This window comes from Anabrus simplex, chromosome 1 (assembly GCF_040414725.1).
Source record: "Anabrus simplex isolate iqAnaSimp1 chromosome 1, ASM4041472v1, whole genome shotgun sequence".
Lineage (NCBI taxonomy): Eukaryota > Metazoa > Arthropoda > Insecta > Orthoptera > Tettigoniidae > Anabrus > Anabrus simplex.
In genome coordinates, this window is record NC_090265.1 from 1,147,161,314 (window position 1) to 1,147,186,062 (window position 24,749).

At 36.7% G+C, this 24,749-nt stretch overlaps 1 protein-coding gene across 1 annotated transcript in view; it reads left to right on the forward strand.

Annotated features, from left to right (window-relative positions):
- The window catches only part of cac (cacophony), a 778,098-nt gene that overhangs the window by 336,722 nt on the left and 416,627 nt on the right, over positions 1–24,749 (forward strand). Inside the window, 7 exon segments of the mRNA XM_068225468.1 lie at positions 77–281; positions 3,917–4,138; positions 4,232–4,338; positions 5,126–5,242; positions 5,683–5,872; positions 12,539–12,651; positions 17,796–18,056. Coding sequence (XP_068081569.1) covers positions 77–281; positions 3,917–4,138; positions 4,232–4,338; positions 5,126–5,242; positions 5,683–5,872; positions 12,539–12,651; positions 17,796–18,056 — 1,215 coding nt within the window.

Below are 24,749 nucleotides of genomic sequence, written 5' to 3' on the forward strand. Positions count from 1 at the left end.
ATTATTATTGCCCTAAGCTGTTGGATAATTCAAGCTCTTTACTTTGAGCCACCGCGACATGCATTGTACTCCACAGGTATTGGTCATCACTACGCAACCTGGTAATATCCTTGTTGAACTCGATGCGTTCCATCATCTCACTTCTGTTCCTGCTCTTCCTCTTCATACTCATCTTTGCGTTGCTCGGTATGCAACTCTTCGGTGGTCAGTTCAATTTCGACGACGAGACTCCGCCCACCAACTTCAACACATTCCCCATTGCGCTGCTCACAGTCTTCCAGGTAATTATTATAGTGTAATTTATAAATATTATTGCCATTGTCTTTGAAATAATTAATACCACTTGATACACAGAAAGTCCTGCTATGATGGAGAGACATAGGACCAATGATGTAGTAACATTTCCTCAAATATGTTGAGTATATGAGTGTGTAGGAAATCATACCAAAGAGAGATCAAATAAATGTGCATGAGTATTATTATATTCTTCTATTATTTGGTTATTTCTGTTCAATAAAATGTAAAACTATTAAGTGTTCCAATTCTATCCGTTAGTTCCCTTGTGAATTAATTCTGTCTGTTGTGATGGGGATATGTATGGAGAAATATGTAGAATTAAAACTCTTTGCAACTCCATATTTGAAAAAATTTGCAGAAAAAATTAAATTCCTTCTGATTTAAATGTATATAAATAGTAAATATCATAAAAGAATCAGTCAGCATCCTAAATCACCATCTCTATTTACCTTGTTGTGTCATCACATACTGACCATTGTATTATTTATTTTAGTACTAAATTCTTTGATCAGATATTGTTTTGATTTGACATGATAGTGACATAATGAGATTGTGATACCTTAACTTCTGCTTTGGTACTGTTTGACCCTAATAGAGAAATCATTTTGCAGTGCAATGCCTCAGAAAATTATACTGGATGCTGCTTGTTCCAGGAGTATAGCGATACCTTAAATTGGTTGAATGTGTCTCTAGTACAATGAAAACAATGAAAACCTACAACCTGCTTTCTCGTCAGTGACTGGGTCAGGGATGGGATGAATGAAGCCCCGAACTTGCAGCGAGGATAGGAATTGTGCCAGCTGCCGAGGCCTGTCGCATTCCTCTGGGGCAATGATTAATGACTGACAGATGAAATGAAATGATAGTGGAGATTGTTGCTGGAATGAAAGATGACAGGGAAAACCGGAGTACCCAGAGAAAAATCTGTCCCACCTCCGCTTTGTCCAGCAGAAATCTCACATGGAGTGACCGGGATTTGAACCACGGTATCCAGCGGTGAGAGGCCAGCGTGCTGCCACCTGAGCCATGGAGGCTCATCTAGTACAATGAATGATTGCAAATTGAATTGCAGTCAAAGTGTAAAATAACTTTAATCTATCTATATATATTTTGGGACGCAAAAATTCTACAAATGAATGTATAGAATACCAGCGGACGTCCAAACAGACCTTAGGTCTCTCATTCCTGTTATGAATAAAATATGTGAGCAAAATTGGCTCTGTAAGGCTACAGCTTTTACGTCTAAAGCAGATTAAATATCAGTTTTAATTTATATTATGTTCCAGGTTAGCACCTACCTTCATTTTGCAGATATATTGTTCAGAAAAAACTTGAAATTAACTGAAGATGATGCTGAGATGTTGGAAATGGTGCATTCTCTGTCTAGGCATCTGCCATTGTCCCTGGAGAGAGGATGAAGTTTTGCACTGGAGTGACCAGTGACTCAACTCTTAGAACAGTGATGGAATATGTTCAAAATGGATGGCCTGGTGAAGACAAGTTACAAAAGAATCTTTTATGTTATAAGAAATATCAAGACTTGCATATAGAATCAGGAATGTGGTTTAATGAAGAGAAAATCATAGTTCTGGTATCACTGCAATCGTGAATCATAGAGGGATTACACAAGGGCCACATTGGTAGTCTCTCTTACTGGCCAAATATATGTGAAGATATAGGATTCTTAAAAAAAAATTGCATGTGTGAAAAATTGCAGATCATGATTATAAAGAGGATCTCTTTCTCATACAATACCCAAGTTAAGGTTTAGCAAGGTGGGAACTAATATTTCGGATTTTCAGAGTAGCAGCTACTTGGTTTTGATTGATTACCTTCTACACTGGTTAGAAGTGAGACCACTATGCAATAAATCTTCTGCTGAAGTTCTTAATGCACTCCAGGAAATGTTCTGTAGATTTGGATACCTGTCAAAATTGTACCTGACAGTGTTTCATTCGTGTTTTGGGAATACTGACAGTCTTGTGCCTCTAAAGATATAACACTAATTACAAGCACTCCTCACTATGCTTGAAGTAATTGCACGGCTGAGAAGACCATTGGAATAAGCAAAAAACTATTTGTGCAGAGGATCGTAGTGACCATTGAGAAGCAATTTTGCTCTATAATAATTCGCCACTCTCAGTCATGAGTGCCTCACGTCTCAAGTTTTAAATCGCCAAATGTGCAGGAATTTTTTAATTCCGGTATTGCAGGATGTATAGGTTCAGCTACTCTGTAGACAAGAAATAACATGTGAACTACATAATCACAGCACTCTTAAAAGAAAGGTGACTGAATTTTATTTTGCACAGCTCATGTCAATGTCTGGCTAAAAGCGCAGTCATATAGGAAGGTTGAGACCCCAATCCTATTGAGAGATGGTGCAGGAAAAGAAGATCTTCTTACGAGAAACACTTCTCAAATGAAGAATTCATCAACGATGGCTAGGTACTCTGATTTTGACACTACTCCGAATTGCTTCTGTTGCCCGAGATGTACAACAATGGAGCAAGAGAAAATACAGGACCACCTCAAGAAGAACTCTCTGGGGATCCAGCATGACAATCCGAGACAACCAGAAGTCAGCAAGTTGTCAAACCTCCAGTCGCCTTAATCTTTGATGGGGATGTATTGTGACTTCACATACTGACAAAATTGTATTATTTATTTTAGTACCAATCTCTTTGATGATTGTTTTGACTTGATATGATAGTGATGTAATGATATTATGATACCATAAATATATCTAACAATTTCTTATATTAGATATAAATTTACATAGGTCATGGCATTTTACAGATTCTGATTTGTGCTGTTCACAATATTGTTGTAGGTCAATGTATTTTGCAGAGTAGTATGTACTTTTGGCTTTCATTTACAGTTCAGGATTCTCATGGTCACTCAACAATTTGTGAACTGAAATCATGTTGGGAAATATCTATATGAATCTTAAAATTTTCTCAGCTCTATCAAGTATTAATAATATAATCTGTTACTAGCAAGGGATTAAATGATACAATATCCATTGCTGTAGTCTTTAAGGTGTGTAACAGTAAACATATACCTTAGATATCTTAATTATAAAAAAAAGCAAAATCATCACCGTGCAGGTCAAAAAGGCACTTGGAGGGGTGGAAGGTGAAGGCTTCTACTGTCCGTAACCTCGGCACTTGATGGGGTAGAGTGATTAGCTCTTACACCTGGCCCCCAGGAATTAACCTGGTACTAATTTTTGGTGCACGCCAAGTGAACGCCAAGTGGAAATCTTGTTTCTTAAATTTTACAACTTTCTGCCGGGGATTCAAACCCACATCCTTCCAGGCGAGCCAAGCAAATTAGCAAGAAGCAAATACACTTTCAGCATGAACTGATCTTAACCCTTAGAGGGATCAAAGCCATCGAAGTAATTAATACCAGTTGATATACAGAAAGTTCTGCTGTGATAAGGCTTTTCATTTCCATATTTTATAAAGTCTGCATAAAAACATCCTTCCCAACATTATGCAAGTTCAAAACATATCATTTTAATGCAGGATTACTGAAAATGAAGAAACATTTTTGTTTTTGAAATTAATTTTATATATCCATTATTTATTTACCATAATGTGACATATTTTAGATCCTAACCGGTGAGGACTGGAACGAAGTGATGTATCAGGGTATCCGTTCACAAGGGGGCAGTGATAGTGGAGGCATGATTTACTCTCTGTACTTCATTATCCTGGTGCTCTTTGGCAACTATACCCTGCTCAATGTGTTCTTGGCCATCGCTGTAGATAATTTAGCCAATGCACAAGAGTTGACTGCCGCTGAGGAGGAACAGGAGGAAGAAGACAAAGAGGTAATATGAAGTATCTACTTGACTTTCTGAATTTCCTGAAAGTTTTGATCTGCCTTATACGAACTTATAAAACACATTTTTATACTTTTTCAGAAACAACAGCAGGAACTGGAGAAAGAAATGGAGAACTTGACGTTAACGGGTGGGGGCGGCTCACCTCCCAAGGTGGAGATTTGTCCGCCCTCACCCACACAGAACTTGTGAGTACATTAATTTGTGAACATATTTAACAATCAACTAAATACTCACTATTTCAGTGGTAACTTACTGGAAGAGGGTCAAAAAGTTCTGTACCTGTACAGTGTGTACAGTATATACAATGACAGGATACACAGTACTGAACTGGTACTTCAGTTAGCAGCCATAAACTTTTGAGTTTATACCCAGTTTATGAATTTATTTCAGATTGTTGTATTTCTTTATATAAAATATAAATATATTAACATTATAAATTTGAATTGCATCCAAATTGTATTATATCCAGGAAGATCAATCCAGAATCTGTGTAAAATATGATTATGGTTTTAATAGCTCCAACCAGTAAAACAGAAAACTTCCTTCAAAAAGAAAACAATTAAGAATTACATAATATGAAAAGAAGAATTAAATGCTACTCTGTACTAGTGTGCTGCTGACTTACATTCATCTTTTTTGAGGAGGCTATATCTTGCTTTTAAATATGAGTAGCCTACAATTTGTTATATTTATCCAATACTAATATTTTAATGCTGATGTGTATGACAAATTTTGCTGTTTTCTTGTTTGTTTCCTTTTTTGGTTCGTTTTTGATATTTGGAGAGTTATTTCGAAGAAAAGCATTTGTAAAATTCTGTCACTAAGCACTGCCAGGAAACTTATTTCTTAAGTTTAAAAATCATGATTTCTTTTATTGCATGTAATGAAATAATTTTATGTGTAGTCAACATAACATTTTTTAGAAAATTTCATTTGTGTATTTGGTAGAATTTTTAAATTTGATTTTTACAGCAAGGGAAAGAATAACAACAAGAAGACAGAAGAGAAGAAAGAGGAAGATGAAGATATGACGGGACCCAAACCAATGTTGCCATATTCGTCCATGTTCATTTTCTCACCAACCAATCCGTAAGATCAGTAGAAATATTTATACTTTTGGAATGATCTATGATCTAATTCAACTTATACTTTATAAGCAGTAATTTGAGACCAATGTATTTTCAGTATAGGTTTCTTTCTTTCTTTCTTTCTTTCTTTCTTTCTTTCTTTCGTGTATTTTTCGGGTTTCCTTCTTATCATTCACCTCCCATTTAAACACGATCTGTCAAAAATAGCTAATACTATGAATGTGGATGTCCGTCACTCTCTGCAATCAAACTTGTGCAGGAAGTATAATATTAAAAAGAAATTGAAAAATACTATAGGTTATTTAGATGTTCTGATTCTTAGATGAAAGTACTAACTACTTGTTTGCATTAAAATATCATAAAGACTTACAAGTATTAACTACCTCACCTCATATGATTCACCATAGTATGATTTTGCTCTAATTTGCTTAAATTTTTCAGGGTGCGGCGTGGAGCCCATTGGGTGGTGAACATGAAGTATTTTGACTTCTTCATTATGGTAGTTATCAGTCTCAGTAGTATAGCATTGGCAGCTGAAGATCCTGTGGACGAAAAGTCGAAACGTAATGATATTCTGGACTATTTCGACTATGCCTTCACTGGAGTCTTCACCATCGAAATGATACTCAAGGTAATATGAAGAATATAAATATATCATATCTTCAAAACAGTAGCACATTAAAATGATCATCATTTCATTTTGCATTTAGAGGTTTATTTCTTTGCTAGTATTTTAACATCTTGCCAACTCAGCCAGCTTTTTGGTGATGAAGGGATAGAAAAAGGCTGAGTGGTAAGGAAGCAACCATGGCACCAGCATTTGCCTGGTGTGAAAATGAGGAACCATGGAAAACCATCTTCAGGGCTTCTGACAGTGGGGTTTGAACTCACCCTGTCCCCATTGAAAGCCAACAGTTATACAGCCCAAACTGTGTAGCTATATGCAGTGATTTTTATGCTCCCTCTCAGGTTAAGTGTTAGTTTTGGCCTCTGGATCTCAAGATCATATTTTCATATCTAGCAGGAGTCAGATTGAAGGGCAGAAAAAATTCCATTGGACACTTCATGTTGTATGTTGTTGGCATGTAAAAGATTTCTGGTGATATATTTGGTGTTCAACTGGCAAAATTAATTAAAACTGAGTCAAAAATCGCCTAGAGTTCCAGTCTCTTTATCGTATGGTAGAGTAAAACAGAACATCAAAATTGAAATGCAGGCAGGCTATATGGTGTCAAATCAGCCATACTGTTATTATTTATAATAATTTTTATGAAAAAAGAAAGTGTAGCAAGTGGTTGTATAATGAAAATGCTATCCAGATAAAAATTTCTCATGATTTCCATGTATATGGAGTCTAAAAACACATTAATATGACTAACAATTTCAATAATCTCATGTGCATTGGTGAGATTCAAAACGTGTCTCTGTTAGTTAGAAGTTACTGTCAAGATTTTTGAGCTAACATTTCCACTTGTCACATGAATCAAAGACTCCAGTACATAATACAGTAATAGGAATGAAAATTATATGTGTTATCATTTGCTGTGCAAATCTTCTTTTGGTTACGTACCAAGATGAATTAAAAAATATAAAAAGAGGAAATTGTTTTAATTCTTTAAAAGGGTTTTATGACTTTCATTATTGATGTTTTTTTTATTAAGAAATACCTACAGTGTACAGCATTATTTTGATATTTAATCACTAGTTTGTCACTTAATAATGGGAAATATGCAGATCTCATCCTTCCTCTTATACCACTTGCTCTTTTAATACAACAGTAATTTATTACAGAGAATAAATTACTATGGATGTTCACAGCCTCTGCTGAATTGCTTCTTCAAATAGTTTAAATAATAACTAGAGGATCTGTGCTGCTCCCCAGCATTCATTATAAATTGTTTTGATATGCCTGCTTGGCCTTAATCAAGGTACAGCCCCAACATTTTACAGTATGATCAGTAAGGCCCTTAAATCCCCCTTAAAATCACAAGCTTTTGAAAAAGAAATGAATACAATATATGAGATTGCGAAAAGAAATGGACATTCGAAGAAATATGTACACAAAATAAAGAGCAAGTTAATAAATAAACACAGATCAACTTTGGAAAAAGAAAAGAAAGAAAGGAAGAATGTGATGGTAATAACATTCCACAACAGACACTCGTATGGAATTAAAAAGACTTTTAACAAGAAGGACATTTTATTCAATTCGCATAAGATTAATAGCTCCAGTAAGTTCGATAAATCGTGAGTATATTGCATTAAGTGCCAAAGTTGTGGAAAGAAATATATAGGACAATCAGGTAGGAGTGTGGAGACTAGAAACAAGGAGCACGTGAATGCAATAAGACACAAAAGGTTCTTAGCACTGGGTAAACACATGGAGGAGTACAATGATAATTTTACAGAAATAGATAAAGATATGGAAATACTGCACACGACAACGAAAAAAAAAAAGTTAATGGACGCTCTAGAGAAAATATGTATATACCTAGGTATGTAGACCAGAAAAGCAATAATGAGAATAATTTAAATGAACTGCTGAATGAAGAAAATGCGATGTACAAATGAGCGTAAAATCACATAAGAGAGAGCAAAAGAAATAGTTCCGGTCGTTGACACGCTCCTCCTCCCCTCCCCTACATTATGTAACCGGCAATATGTGAACAAGTAGCAGCTCACCTCGTAAGGTCATTAGCAGCAAGCAGAGGAGCAAGGACATGTTTGTTTAGTTCAGACAAATGTAATGTTGTTTTAATTTTGACAGATTTGGTACTAGCTGAAACTGAAGTAGGTAAAAATAAAATTCTCTAGTCATCTTAGTTGTCATCTTTTTTGTAAAAAATGTGTCCAAAGTTGGTTTGTTGATTGTTTATTTTAAAGGAACTTAATGGTTAAAAATAGCCTGCATGGTCAGACGGGATTAAGAGGAAAAATTCCGATTTATATGAAAGGTCTTAGAACTATAGCAGTAAGTTAATTGACAATTATTGGAATGAATGAGATATTTGAATCACAGATTAGAAATTTAAATATAATGTTTTCTTGTTTAGGTGTAAATAAAAAGGAGAAGTTTCAAGAACAGAGCAGAAAGTATTTTAAATTTTAGCATATAGTCCCCTGAGGATTTGTGAAATGATTCAGTTAAATTTGGATGGCGCTGTTTTAACTACAAAACTTAGACGATTCATTCTATATGTTCCACGATGTGTAGATATAGTCTGGATTATAGCACTTTCATCATCAACTTTCAAGTGTAGATATACTTTGAACAAATCCAATTTACGAAAATATTTGAAATCACGTAGGCTGTTCAACAAATTATTAATTCACCTTATGGGGTAATTTGCAGCAACAAGTTTCCCATTTACTCTACAGTTGTAATCAACACATAATCTAACTCCTCCATCTTGCTTGGGAATGATGACCTACGGTGACCCGCACTCACTTGATGATACAGGAGATATGACCCCAGCTGCTTCTAGTGAGTCTAGCTCTCGTTCAACTCCTTCACGAAGTGCATAGGGAACATCCCGTTCTCACGTAAATACTTGTTTAGCTCCTTCACGTAACTGTTACTTTACTTGAAATTTTGGAACACGTCCAATTCTCTCTTCAAAAACATCAGAAAATTCATTAATTATATCATCAACTGAAGAGAGAGTGTTAACTGGATACGACATGAGTGGAGTTTCCTTGCTAGCATCTATTTTCTTTAATTCAATACCAAGTCTCCTATTCCACAATCTTCCAAGTAATGCTGAATAGCCCTTAGGGACAATATATATATGATCTAGGATTTCCTTGTCTTTATATACAGCTGAGACTGTTACCTTACCCATATGTGTGATAATATTGCCTGAATATGAACGAAAGGCAGTTTCAGATTGTTGTGAGAGTAAACTTAGATCCAGTTCATCAAATGCATCTTCAGGAAGCAGAGTAAAACGTGCACCAATAAGGTAAGGGTGTATTCTGCCCGAAGGCAGGTCCGAACTTCTGCGGAGGTGTGCCTGAGCCGGAGTTTACGTATGGTAGGGTGGCCAGTTCCTTTCTGCTCTTCCATTCCCTTACCCGCCCACCAATAGCGTATGGCAACCCATCTAAATCTTGACCACCCCCAGTGTTGCTTAACTTTGTAGATCTCACGGGATCCGGTGTTTCAACACTGCTATGGCCATTGGCCATGCACTACAGTCAACTTCAAAACACTGTGTCTTGTTGTTTAGTGATACAGTAACTACATATTTATCAGAGTCAGGAGTAACTTCAAATAAATCTACATGTGATGGAGAAAAAAGTATATTCTGCTATACTCACACCATAGGAATTATCCTGGGTATCACATGGGATAACTGAAATTGATTTAGTTGAGCTGGAACTATCTGCTTTGGATTTGAAATTTTGCATTAAGCTGGTGATACACACCTTAGCAAGATGACCTTCTCTTTCACAAAATTCACATTTAATATCATATCTGCTGACTCGGCATTCTGACACACAATGATTCTGCTTAGGACATCAGAAACAGAGGTTATCAATCCCTAATCTTCTGAAATCAGGTCTGACTCTTCGACTAGAGAGAGAACATTGACTATATCAGATACTTTCATTTGGTGACCGTGTGTTGTAGGAATGGTCAGGGCTCGACGAATGGTTACTCTTGTTATAGCTCGGGAAGCAATAACAAAAAAACCTTATATGTATCGCTGTTGTCGAATTCACATGCCGATGAAGAGGCTTGCCTGGTTTCAGTTCTATATGTTTCCAGTAATGTTGCCTTAGCTAGGATTTCATCAAAACTGGTGACATTAGATCGCAGTAGCTGTTCGCATAACCATTTATCCCATAAACCTCCTATGAACTGGGCTGTTAGAAACACATCCGAAATTGAAACTGTACGTAAACATTGGCACTTGACTGAGAATTCACACTCAGCTAAATTGCGATGAAGAGTGGCAACAAAATCAGCGATAGACTGTCCCTCTTTCTGATAGACATTTAAAAAATAATGCTGAGAAACAACGGCACTTTTCTTGGGAACAAGCATTTGGGCGAACAGTTTAACCAGATCTATAAATGACTGAGTTCTGATAGTTTTTTTTTGGGCCTAGAAATGCAGAGAGACTGTTGTAAAGCACAGAACCTATAGAGATGCATAGTAGCTCTGCTTTCTTTGCCTAATCTGTGATATTTTTCATCGCTATGTAGTTCTCAAACCTCTCCATGTAGCATGCAAATTTTTCCTTCCTAGAATCAAAATTTTTAAATAGTTGTATGCTTGAACAGTTACTGGAATGCAAGACTTCTCTTCCTGATTCTCTTTGGAATGTTGTTATAAACTGAGTAAGCAGGGTTTGTTGTTGATTGAATCTAATAGTACAGCAAATTGTTCTGCATCCATTTTACTGGGTATAACCAAATTGTGTCAAAACAGCAGTATATATTTTTGGTGGACAATTGACAGTCGCCAACTGTTATGTTCTGAACACTCTACGAAATATATATACAGGGCGAGTTGGCCGTGCAGTTAGGTGCGTGGCTGTGAGCTTGCATCCGGGAGATAGTGGATTTGAATCCCACTGTCGGCAGCCCTGAAGATGATTTTCCGTGGTTTCCCATTTTCACACCAGGCAAATGCTGGGGCTGTACCTTAATTAAGTCCACGGCTGCTTCCTTCCAACTCCTAGGCTTTTCCTATCCCATCATCACCATAAGACCTATCTGTGTCGGTGTGATGTAAAGCCACTAGTAACTTGGATATGCTTCTGCTGCACAGCATGGCATATCTATTCATTACAACGAAAGTCCCAATGAGAAGAACAGCTGTTCTCTCCAGAGAGTATATATCTCTGTGTCCTTACGCTGATGTTCCCAGTGCACTCAGTGTTTTAAAAATACACTAGTCTATAATTTAAATTTTGTCAATTTATGATAGTTATGGATTACATTCATATTCCACCACATTTACTAATTGTATTTAATTACATTATCATAGCGGTTTTCTAATGAAAATATTTTTCTACTTAGTCTATTTCTAGTTCGTCTTTCATTTCACCTTTCAAAGTAGGTGTAGGCCTAAATCTTAGTGACTTTAATTGAACTTTGAGCACATACATGTTAGTTGTTAAATATGTAAGTAATACGTTGTGTTTACGGTGCTTTATCTTGTGGTATGGGCTATATTAAGTTTGTTACTTTAATTGACCTGTCTTAATCTCAACCTAGGCTTTGACAATGACTGAAGTATGAACAGTGTTAGCAAAACCATTCCTTATGCCGCTAGTCCCTGTTGCAAAGGGTGTGAAAGTATTTTTTTTTTTTTTGCTACTTCTTTAGTTTGCACTGACACATCAAAGGTTTTCATTGACAGATGGATGGGAAAGGGCTGGGATTCGGATGGTGGTAGCCACGGCCTTAATTAAGGTACAGTCCCAGCATTTGCCTGATGTGAAAATGGGAAACCACCAAAAACCATCTTCAGGGCTGCCAACGGTGGGATTCAAACCCACTATCTCCTGAATACAACCTCACAGCAGTGCGACCCTAAACACACGGTCAACTTGCTCTGTGAAAGTATTGTTTATTGGATCAGTTAGTATCTGAAAATCCAGTGGGCCTGGTAAACTAATATGTAATAGCACCTTCTGGTTCAGCAAGGAAAACAACAGGAAACTATCTCACTCAGTTCCAAAGACTGCCTCTTTAATGAAGTCTGGACTGTCTATAACTGCAGATGGTAGAGCTATTGAGGATCCAACCTGCCTTTGGACTGAGTACCTACTAAATATATGTATTGAAAATGTATAGTGTAGGAATTATAAGATGTGTAAGAAAATACTGGCTGGCCTTGTGGTGTAGAGGTAGCAAGCTTGCCTCTTACTGGGAGACCCCAAGTTCAGTTCATGGCCAGGTTAGGGATTCTTACCTGGAGTTGAGGGATTGTTCAAGGTTCATTCAGCCTACATGACAAACAATTAGGGAGCTATCTGATGATGAGATAGTGGCCCTGATCTAGAAAGCCAAGAATAACCATTCAGCCCATTTCGGCTGGAGCACTATGGGGTTTCGTTTTTTATTTGGTAAGAAGATACTGAAACTGGAATCTCACATTAAAATGAAGTAGACAGTGTGGCATCCAGCAGTTTAATCAGTGGGATGAGATAGGAAAAGAAATATAATAGAAAAGGAGGGCAGGAATTGATCACTCAGTGCTGTTACAAGGTAAATGGTGTAAAGGAGGATTTCATATATTCTGTAGATGCAAGTGATAATGTGGGTTCTTTTTTCATTTCAGATTCTTGATCTTGGTATCATCTTACATCCTGGTTCTTACCTGCGAGAGTTTTGGAATGTTATGGATGCCGTTGTAGTCATCTGTGCCGCTGTTTCATTTGCGTTTGATATGAGGCGAGTATTGAATTACTTTTCTTTATATAATTTGAACCATTTGAATCAATGTGCAGCAAAGCTAATGCAGTGAGCTGTCAGTTGTGATCAACAGTATTCTGTAAGGAAGAAGTCAGCTCTCATAGGAGACTATCTTAACAGTGGTCTGTTCTCAGACTGACTTTGTTGTACAGACGTAAACGCTGGGTAGACTCAGGATACGCGCGCGTGTGTGTGTGTGTGTGTGTGTGCACGCGCGCGCTGAAAATTTAGGGTCATAAAATACCCAATAATGTAAGAGAGGATCCATCATATATTGTTCCTAAACCATTTCGTTAATTGCTAAGAGTAATTGCTTCATTGCTCTTATGTGCTGTGGTGTAATGCACTGCATTCATAACAAAACGTTAACAATGAAGTGAGTTAATATTAGTATTTAAAATTCCCAAGGAAATGCATGGGGTGTACAGAAATGATCACAAACTTTACTAGTGAATGGAGTGCACACATGGGTATGCAAATGATGCAACCTAGGACCACACAGTATTGGCTGTTTGCACATGCTGTGCAGTTGACTAGCAATGCAGAAGAATGCACTGAATAACCCAGCACTCCTAAGGGAGAGTAGTAGATAAGTGGGGCATTGGGAAGAAGAAATTCAAAGCAGCATTTCCCGTAATTGTCCTTCCTTTAAAGCACAAGACTTAGGGCCGAATTCATAGAGAGCACTTATTTATAAGTGGAATTCTTAAGTAATAATAAATTACAATAAAATATTCACTTATATGAGTTTATATTTCATGAACAACACTTCAATCAATCACTACTGATCTGCATTTAGGGCAGTCGCTCAGGTGGCAGATTCCCTGTCTTGTTTTCCTAGCCTTTTCTTAAATGATTTCAAAGAAATTGGAAATTTATTGAACATTTCCCTTGGTAAGTTATTCCAATTCCTAACTCCCCTGCCTATAAAAAAAAATAAAAAAAAAATATTTGCTCCAATCTGTCCTCTTGAATTTCAATTTTATCTTCATATTGTGATCTTTCCTAGGGCCTCTGTGGCTCAGATGGCAGCGCGTCGGCCTCTCACCACTGGATACCGTGGTTCAAATCCCGGTCACTCCATGTGAGATTTGTGCTGGACAAAGCGGAGGCAGGACAGGTTTTACTCCGGGTACTCCGGTTTCCCCAGTCATCTTTCATTCCAGCAACACTCTCCATACTCATTTCATAGCATCTGTCACTCACTAATATAAATCACTTTGGGTGTGGCAACCCCATCGTAATAACAGCCTATATCTGATTCATTCATTACATCCCTGCCCCGGTCAAAGACTGGAAAACAGGTTGTAGGTTATCATTATCATTGTGATCTTTCCTACTTTTAAAGACATCACTCAACTTATTTGTCTACTAATGGCATTCCACGCCATCTCTCCACTAACAACTCAGAACATACCACTTATGAAACAGATGTTGATTTCCATAGGAAACCTGAAATATTTGTCCCAAATGTGTAAATTTATAATACCAGCATAGTTGGTCCATTATTGGACATTAAAATTTTTCCAGCTAACTCATTCCTGGTTGCCAGCGTTTTGCCCCAGTGTGCTAAGTTCGGCTCATCAGTTGGTAAATAGCACACCTACCAATACGCATAGCTAGTGCATACCATGGAGGTCACTGCTAGAACAAATCGAGCTGCTTGTCTTTGTATTTTTTCCAGTTCTTGAATCAAGTAATTCTGGTGAGGGTGCCATACACTGGAACCGTACTCTATTTGGGGTCTTACCAGAGACTTGTTTGCCCTCTCCTTTACATCCTTACTACAACCCCTAAACACCCTCATAACCATGTGCAGAGATCTGTACCCTTTATTTTCAATCCCATGTATGTGATTACCCCAATGAAGATCTTTCCTTATATTAATACCTAGGTACTTACAGTGATCCCATGAGAAACTTTCACCTCATCAATGCAGTAATTAAAACTGAGAGGAGATTTCCTACTTGTGAAACTCACAACCTGACTTTTAACCCCGTTTATCACCATACCATTGCCTGCTGTCCATCTCACAACATTATCGAGGTCATTTTGCAGTTGCTCACAGTCTTGTAACTTACTTATTACTCTGTACAGAATAACATCATTCGCAAAAAGCCTTATCTATGATTCCACTTCTTTCTTCTTCTTCTTCTTCTTCTTTTATGACCACATAGGATCACTTTAGTCAGTCCGTCGTTCAGGTCTCTTTGAAGGGATTGTTCGGGCTTTGCGGTCCTCCCAGTACTTTTTCAGACGCTCCGATCTTCGTGCCCTTTCCTCAGTTGAAAATGTGCGTGTTGTTGGTTTGTTTTGTGTAAGGGTAAAGCGGAGGTTTGTATTCTTGAGTTTTGTATTCAATTTTATCTTATTTTTGGTGTCTTCTGTTGTAAGGCCTATTTCCTTCAGATCCTCTCTTACTTCTCTGATCCATTTACATCCTGTTGTGGTATTTTTTGAGACGAGATTGTGTTGTACTAGTTGTTTCAGAAGTCTCGAGTCCTGCATCCTCATGATATGTCCAAAGAATCCCAGTCTCCTCTTACGCATAGTATCTGTAATGGGTTCTAGCTCTTTGTACACGACTTTGTTAGGTATTAACCGCCACTGTCCATCTTTCTGATATTTTTTGTTGATACAGGTTCTTCCAATCCTCCTTTCAATTTTCTGAAGTCTGTCAGTCTTTGATTGTTTATTCAGGTAAAAGAGTGTTTCTGCTACATATGTAGCTTCCGGTTTTATAACTGTGTTGTAGTGTTTTATTTTTGTATTTATTGATAGACATTTCTTTTTGTAGATATCCCATGTTAATTTTTGTGCTTTAGCTAATCTATTTGTTCTTACTTGGATTGAGATTTTTTCATTTCATTTACTAATATCACTTATATAAATAAGAAAACATAAAGGTCCAATAATACTGCCTTGAGGAATTCCCTTCTTTATTATTACAGAGTCAGATAAAGCTTCTCCTACTCTAATTCTCTGAGATCTATTTTCTAGAAACATAAGAACCCATTCAGTCACTCTTTTGTCTAGTGCAATTGCACTCATTTTTGCCAGTAGTCTTTCGTGATCCACCCTATCAAATGCCTTAGACAGGTCAATCCTTCCATTATTCTGAAGTACAGTACCCTAGATACCACTAAATTTTGCCCCTACTGACAGTAAGGAATGTAACAAATGTTTAAACAATAGTCTGCTATGTTATGGTTGTATTTGCTGTGGCAGGCGGGAGCTGGGATGATAGCCACTGCTGTAAATGCTGTCCCAATTAGGTAGAAGTATTATCTATGTCGCCATAATTAAATTCTTCATAATAGGTATATGGCGCCACAAAATTTGCTCCTCTTTAACTGAGTCACTAGGTCAGGACAGTTTCACTGTTTATGAAGAATTTTATGATATATTCATGCAAGGATTGAATCAACAGATCAGCATGGTTGCTCTCAAGAACAGATCATATAAAATCTACTAGGTGCTATGTTGAATCCCATGCTGAACAATGAAACAAAGTTGATGATAAAAAGTCAGCCATCTATGAACCTATGATTTTATTTTATAAAGAATACTACCATGTGATAGAAATAGTTTCCTTAAAGGTGGTACCTTCTCACTTTCTCCTCTGTAGAAAACTCAGGCTGCCAAATAACAGCCTTTGTTGTTGATATGATTACTCTCCAGGGTGCAGTCAGTGTACTGCAAAACAGCTCTTAGGACATGAGATACCATCACCACATTCATCAGAACCATATGCATGCTGTTGATTTCCAGCTATGTTATTGTAATTATAATTGCAGTTTTATTGCAGTATGAACACTTCCTGACCCAAAAAAAAAGAGATCGGTAGAAAATTTCTAAGTTAAATACAGGCACAGCTTGAATGAAGGAGCACATTATCACCAGAGATACATATATTTTTCTCTTTCCTTTTTTTTGCTAGTTAATACATGAAGGTTTATGTACACTTTTCTGATAACAGGGTGCGGATCTATGTTTTTAGAATGAGTTTTAAAAACTACATTTGCTGCAAATTGCCCTAAATTCTACTTGTCACTTTCCTAACATAATCCTACTATGTGAGTTTGTTGACAAAGTGTGTATTGGACAAATGTATATTAAAGACTAAGGTGAGAAATATTTTGTTACTGAACACCATAGCTGTGGATAATGCTTGTCGCTGATTCTTATGTACTGTATCAGGAAGTGTACATAATGATTTATGCCATCCTATTTCATTTTTACATGTTTAGTCCATTTCAATTTCAATTTCTTACTCACGTTTTGTTGGTAGCATGAAACTAAAAAGTAAACATTTGGAAAGATGTTCTTCAATAATGATACTTTTGAAATATGCCTAATGACTGCAATAACCTTTTACTTTCCAAATAGGCTATAATCTTAATGAGTGATAATGATTGTGTATAGGCATCATCAGTGGTTATCAGTTGATGTAAACAAATGCAGGATCGGCTGCCTGCTGCAAGGGGTGGGGTTACTAGAAACAGTGCATTCTCTTCTTTGTTCCATGGTGGATAAGCTACTTCATTACTAGCATGGCTCCAATGCTCTTGCAAGTCAACACAGGTGGAATTGTTGATGTGTAGGAAGCATATTTATCTCCAAAACAAACTGCATGTGCAAACTATTGCTTTTAGTATTATAAGACTTTCAAATTTTATGATCAAATAATAAACAGTCTCATTTAAACCACCTTGAAAGAAAATGCCATGCTAGTTATGGAATACAGTAACTTGCCCACCTAGTAACCCTGTTCCCTGCCTTAGGCAGGCAACCCTGTATTTGTTTGCATCAACCTTCCATCACTGATGATGCCTGAGTATCACTTTCATTTTTTCCGCTACTGATTCTGAAATATTAAGGAGTGATTCTTTTATATTCATCAGAGATCTGAAATAATTCCTCCAGGGGATGGTGAGGAAAGAAGAAGGGTAATTGAAAACATCACATTATTTCTTTGCACTGGTTTCCTTTGCTTAATTTAGAGCTCATCCTATCACAGTTTTATGAAGTTTCAATATAGCTTTTAATTGTAAGTTTCATTTTGCTTATTAGCTAAACATATCCTTTTCTAAATTTGTAACATATCTTTCTTCTATTTTCAGTGGGAGTAAAGCAGGGCAGAATCTGTCCACCATAAAATCCCTGCGAGTACTTAGAGTGCTACGCCCACTTAAGACCATCAAACGTGTGCCCAAATTAAAGGCTGTGTTTGACTGTGTAGTGAACTCGCTCAAGAATGTCATCAACATTCTCATTGTGTATATTTTGTTTCAATTCATCTTTGCTGTCATTGCTGTTCAATTGTTTAACGGAAAGTTCTTCTTCTGCAACGATGAGAGCAAGATGACCAAGGAAGAATGCCAGTAAGTAACCTAAATTACTTTTTGAATACTTTCGGTCTTCATGACTGTGTTGTACGTGAAGAGACTTTCACCTTATTATGTTGTATCAAATACAGAGAGTTCATTTCAAAGAGATGTTGAGATTCAATAAATTTGACCATTTTTGTTCTTTAGTTGGTCATATTGACTAAGCTCATATAAATACTACAGGTAATATTTGGATCCGCCCTGTCAGGATATTCTCAAATGTGTTACTTTATACAATTATTTTGCCTCGTACATGTTTCGGGAGAAACAACTCCCTTTATCAGCTGATGAGTCAAAATAACTGTATAAACTTACAAATTTGAGAATATACTGACAGGGTGGACCCAACCAACTATTATCTGTAGTATTTACATGAGATGTTGAGTGAAGAACAAAAATGGCCAACCAAACATCAGTAGGAACTGAACCTAGAACCTTCTGATTTCACATCCTGTAACTTTTGTTATAAATATTGTTTCAGTTTAGATAACAGGATATGAGGGTCAACAGTTGTGTCTTAATTGGTGCAGGGGACTATGGAGCACTGTTATTTATATACTTCGTAGTGTAAAAGGGCTATTGGGCTTGTCAGTTGTAAAGTGAAACGTTATTATAATCAATGGTAAACAGACCTTAAGATATACAGTAGGACCTCGATAATTCGAAATTGGTTAATTCAAAATCACGCCTAATTCGAAGAAGCTCTCGTTCCCGGAAACATGAGGTACGGTTTTCCACGTTATTTAAATTGTTTAATTTGAAATATGCATAATTCGTAATTCAAAGAACAATGTCGGTTGCATTACCGAAATTCAGACTTTTAATTCAAAACTGCCTTTAAGTTTTAAAATATGTACTATTTTACTGAGTAATTTAAATTCAAAATTTATCCACGTCGTGATAGAATGCGTCTTCCGAAACGTATAGTGTTAGCTAACTGCCCTTTCACTCACTTCGGTGTGTCTATGTACAGCGTGCTTTATATTTACTAAGTTCAAGTAAAATTGTCTTTTGTATTTAGCATTTTAAGGAACGCCATAATATCACATAGCAGACAGTGTGCGGAGAAACAGAATCTGAGAACACTGGCGATGCCGACAGTTGGCAAAAAAAGAGTGGCTCATATAATCAATTCATACGCACCAAACAATATTGTCATCGTTGATGAAACTGCATCTATTTTAAATGCTGAGCCCAAACGGAGTTAGGTTTTAAACGAGAGAAGCGCCAGCCAGGAAATCGTACAAGGGTGGGGGTCATTGTACTGTGTTGAAACTTGTAATGCACACGGAAGCAAGAGACTTCCTCAATAAGCCATGATGTTTTAAGGGCGTTAGGCACTTTCTGTGCAGGTACAAGGCATCTAAAAAATGCAAACAGGAAAGTAATAAAAATGCATTTGCACAGGGGAGCCAGCAATATTTGTCTTCGTCTTTGAATCGTGTGGATTTGTTGCGTGAGGTTATGCTGGCCAGTGATTTATCCAAGTGCATAATATTTGAATAGGAGTAATGTCAATGAACTTTGTTGGATACTTTTCGGAAATAGTTTTCTCCATGGCATTCGAAAGGTTTAAAATGTGAATCAAAGCGATTGCATGCATTAATGGGTCTTAGAATACGGTACTTTGTGACATGGCAAGGGCTGGCATTTCTGAATTTCAGGAGAAGTGCCATGGCGGGAAATCGAAGAATGTTGTAATGCAGACGGAAGCGGGAGACTTTCTCCCCTCATCACAGGAAAGTTCGATAAGCCACGACGTTTTAAGGGCATCAGGTACTTTCCGTGAAAATACAGGGTATCGAAAATGCATACAGTACAGTAGTCCAATGAATACAGCACATGCACAGGGGAGCCAGCATAGATTTTTCCTCATGTTTGAAACAGGCTTTTTTTTTTTAATTTATTTCTTTCATTCCGTGAGGTTATGTTTGTCAGTAAGTTATCAAAGTGCATTATTTGAATACTGTAAATGCACCTTGTTGGATATATTTTGGAAATAGTTAATTGCATTCAGTAATGGGCCTTAGAATATTTTGTGATGTGGCAAGGGTTGGCATTTCTGAATTAGGAGTTGGCGGTTAATTCAAAATCACGTAATTCGAAGTCCAATTTTTGCGTCCCAGTAACTTCAAATTAATGAGGTTTTACTGTAATTACATTTCTTCCTAGACTCTGCTAATATATGTACAACCTAAGCCTTTTTAGTTAATACCATTATATAATGTACACATTTTAGTTTAAATGTTAAAATTTCAGAATAACAGATTCATTTGAGCTGCTGAGTACCTCTTCAAAAATCTCATACAAAAAAAAGTATTACGAGGTACATGAATATTAAAATAATACACCCATTCTTCCAATGGAGGAGTAGCCATGTACTGCAGAATGTAAGTTGTGCTGAACTAGCAGAAGTTGAGGCAAACCCTGTTGACATGCAGAAGCCTGTCAGTGACTCCTATGCGAAAGAGTGTGGTCATTTGGGCAGTCATTATGTTTATTCAGCTTTGTAGTACAGATTATCTTGATAGATTTAAGAACTGAGACTGAGATACTTTCAGAACACTTTGTGCTAGGAAACATGATGCTCCAACTGATGACAATATTCTTTATTTATATTTTGCTATTAGTTGAACGTTACACTAACTCGGATAAGTTTAAAGTGACAATAGGATGGGGAAAAGGCTAGGACAGGAAAGAAAGCAGCCATGGCCTTAATTAAGGTACAGCGTAGTATAAAAATGGGAAATCACAGACTGCTAATGATGGGTTTTGCACCCACCATCTCCTGAATGTAAGCTCACAGTTAGCCCCCACAGCCAGCTCTCTCAGGTCAAAAGAGAAACAATATAGGATGCTATTAGAACATATTCTCTGGATGGTATGTATATCCCAGACAAGGCAGTGTTGTATTTCAAATTAACTCGTAATAAAGTTCCGTTAGTTGGAAATGTTTTATAAATTTTAAATTGACTCAGAATAAAGTTCTATTAATTGGAAGTGACTGATAAATTTTAAATAAATGTTTAATTGACTCAGATTAAAGTTTTATTATTGGAAGTGATTCATCTTCTTTCAAGTGCTAAGCCATCCAAACAAACAAACAACAACAAAATCAATCAATCAATCAATCAATCAATCAATCAATCAATCAATCAATCAATCAATTAACAACATCATCATCATCATCATCATCATTGATCTGAATTAAGGACTGTCACACAGGTAGCAGATTCCCTATCAGTTGTTTACCTAGTCCTTTCTCAAATGATTTTAAAGAACTTGGAAATTTATTGAACATTTCCTGTGGTAAATTATTCCAATCCCTTTCCCCTTCCTATAAATGAATATCTGTCCAAATTTCTCCTCATGAATTCCAACTTTATCTTCACACTATGATCTTTCCTACTTTTAAAATCTCTACCTAAATCTACTCATCTGCTAATGTCACTCCACACCATCTGGAACATTCTGCTTAGTCAAGCAGCTCATCTCCTTACTCCTAAGTCTTCCCAGCCCAAAGTTCTCAACATTTTCGTAACACTAATCTTTTTTCAGAAATCACTGAGAACAAATAATGCTGCTTTCCATAGTAGTCTCTTGTCGAAAATCACTGAGAACAAATCATGCTGCTTTCCATTGGATCTTTTCCAGTTCTTGTAATAAGTAATCATGGTGTGCTTCCCATACAGTTGAACCACACTCTAATTGAGGTCTTACCATGGACTTCCACACCCTCTCCTTTACATCCTTACTACGGCCCCTGAATACTCTCATAACCATGTGAAGAGATCTGATACCTTTATTTGCAAACTTGTCCATGCCTTTTAGTAGTTGTTCACAATCCTGTAACTTATTTACTACTCTATACAGTATGAAATCATCTGAAAAAAGCCTTATCTGCAATTCTAGTCCTTTACTCATATCCTTTATACACATAAGAAAACAAAGGTCCAATAATACTAACCTGACAGGAGAGGAAGAGGGGGAAAGAAAACTGAATGAGAGGTACAGGCTGTTTTACAGTGGAGGACAGGATGCAGTAAATGGAGTAGGAATGATCATTAGGAAGGATGTCCTGAAATATGTGAAGGAGGTGAAGAAGATCAATGATACAATGATCATATCAAAGATACAGTTTGAAACAGAAACACGAGATCTGTTCCAAATATATGCTCCACTGCTTGGAAATAAAGAAGAGAATACAGAACGATTCCTTGAAGAAATGGAGAAGTACATAGAAGACAAGGAAGTAACGATAATGTGAGATCTGAATGCACAAGTAGGAAGAAAGAGACTGGAAAGAGAAAAGATTTTGAGGCCATATAGATGTGGCAACAAGAATCAAGAAGGGGATATGTTAATGGACTTTGCCAGAGCAACCAGCTAATAATAGGAAACACATGGTTCAGGAAGAAAAATAGCCAGAAGATTACCAGGTATGGATGGCGAGACAGAAGAATGAAAACGTTGATTGATTTCATATTAGTGGAAAAGAAACATTGGAAAGATCTTTTAATACAGTTATGTCTGGCGAAGCCTTTGGGGGTAACTATAAAGCAGTGGTAGCAAAGTTGAAAGTAGGCAGGGCTAAAAAACTACAAGAAAGAGAAAGAAAGATTAGAGTCTGGAGATTGAAGGAGAAAAAGGTTCAGAAAGAGTTTAGGAAAGACCTACAAGATCTGACACCAAAGACAGATTTTAGTCATGTTGGACAGTAATGGAATAATTTTAAGAGTGAATTTGTAAGATGTGCAGAGAAAACATGTGGCAAAACTTCAGGAAAAGTAAGGGAAAAAGAGACAATGTGGTGGAATGATAGAGTGAAAGATAAGGTAAAGTAAGAGAAGAAAACTTGGAAGGAATGGAAAAAGACTGAAGAGCATAGATCAAGATACATAGAAGTGAAAGGAGTTTGCAAAAATGTAGTAACCGAAGAAAATTAGATAAGTTAGAAAACATTCACCCAGGAAATAAAGGAAGATTTGAAGTGTGAGGGGAAAAATTAGCATTTGGAATTATAAATTATAAGAAACTGTAGGAATCAAATGGTGAATACAAAGTTTGTGAAGAATAAAGAAAGAATAATACTGACAAAACCAGAAGAGATGATGAACAGATGGAAAGAATATTTCAGTGAATTTCTAAATGTGAGAAACCAGGCATGTGGGGCAGGTATCCAGGCATTCTGTCAGTTCACTACCCAAGTATTTGGAGTGTTTTACTATTTCCAGTTCCTTCTTTCCAATTTTGATAGCTCCTTTTCCTTTTTTTTGAAAAAATTTACTTCCTCTGCTCATCACCATTGTCTTGCTCTTCTCCACGTTGACCCTCAATCCTGACTGTTCAATCCTTCTATTCAGTACATTCTTTAGCTAAAGCTTCTTCATGTAAACAATAATCACATAAATATTACAGATACAGCATTATATTCCAACCCATTACCTTTAGTATATAAATTATAATTCCCAGCTCCTTTTCTAGCTTTCAGTTTTAGTACCTATTTGTAAATATTTTTATTGTCATAGATAACCTCCTTTATCTGGACATTATCCGTACATCGAACTATATTCACATACTGGAATTATTCTGTCTTCTGTGAGTCCTCACATTATACACTCCATTTGTTCATACATGATCTCTAGAAAGTCCTCCTGGAACCTGTTTGTGCCTTAAAGTACTAATAGATATCCTTCCATTTTCCCTAAAATTCATATTCACAGAGACTTACAATAATTGAAAATCTTCCACCTTTTTGATACTGGAAGATTTTCAATTATTGTAAGTCTCTGTAATTAGAATTTGATATGGAAAATGAAGCTGATTACTTGCAATAAAATTCATATTACCAGTACTGCCAGTTATGTTTTCCATCATGTTATTAGCTGAGATTTTTGCTAAATTCAATTTATTAGTAAGTTTCTTTAATCTCTCCTTACTTTCACAGCCATTCCTGACTATCTTTCTTTCTAATCTGCACCTCTTTCTTAGTCTCTTTATTTCTCTGTCAAATAAATATTTCAGGCTTTTGAAAAAATTGACCATCATGTATTCTTACAAAACTTATCAGATCTTGGTCTAACTCTGGATATGTTACACTTGAACTCTTCTTATCACGATGTTGCCAATGGTGTGTTGGGGAGGCTATGACTTGTGCTCTGATATAATTAGGTGATTTCACTTGTTTATGTGGTGTGTGGCATGTTGTGAACGTAAAATATTTTGACTGTGAATACTTTGAAATGTTCTGAGTTATTAGTTTAATGCCCGGTTTCCGGAACGTGAGATATCGAACCTATAGCGGTATCGAATGGTTAACTTGTGTTTTGGCGTTGCACGAACGTAAGATACATCTATCGGTTCGATAAATCGCTTGCTAACTTAGAGGGCCCTGAGCAGGAGATATCTATTTGTTAACTTGCTGGGCGCGTGCGCAGTACTTCAGTATCAGCAGCTAACATTGTGTTTGTTAAAATTTTCTATGGCTTCCTCATCTTCTTCCGACGAACATTGTAAAACGACCACGATTATATCATTGTCGGCCTAATGATCTAATGAAGTATACAGTAGTAAAAATGAATTCAAAGACAGATTGAGGCTAAACAAATTACTGTCATAGGTTTGGTAGCGGTTACAGGCGACAATTTGCGTCCTGTGACAAATAATTTTCCATTGTCCCCTGTTGAT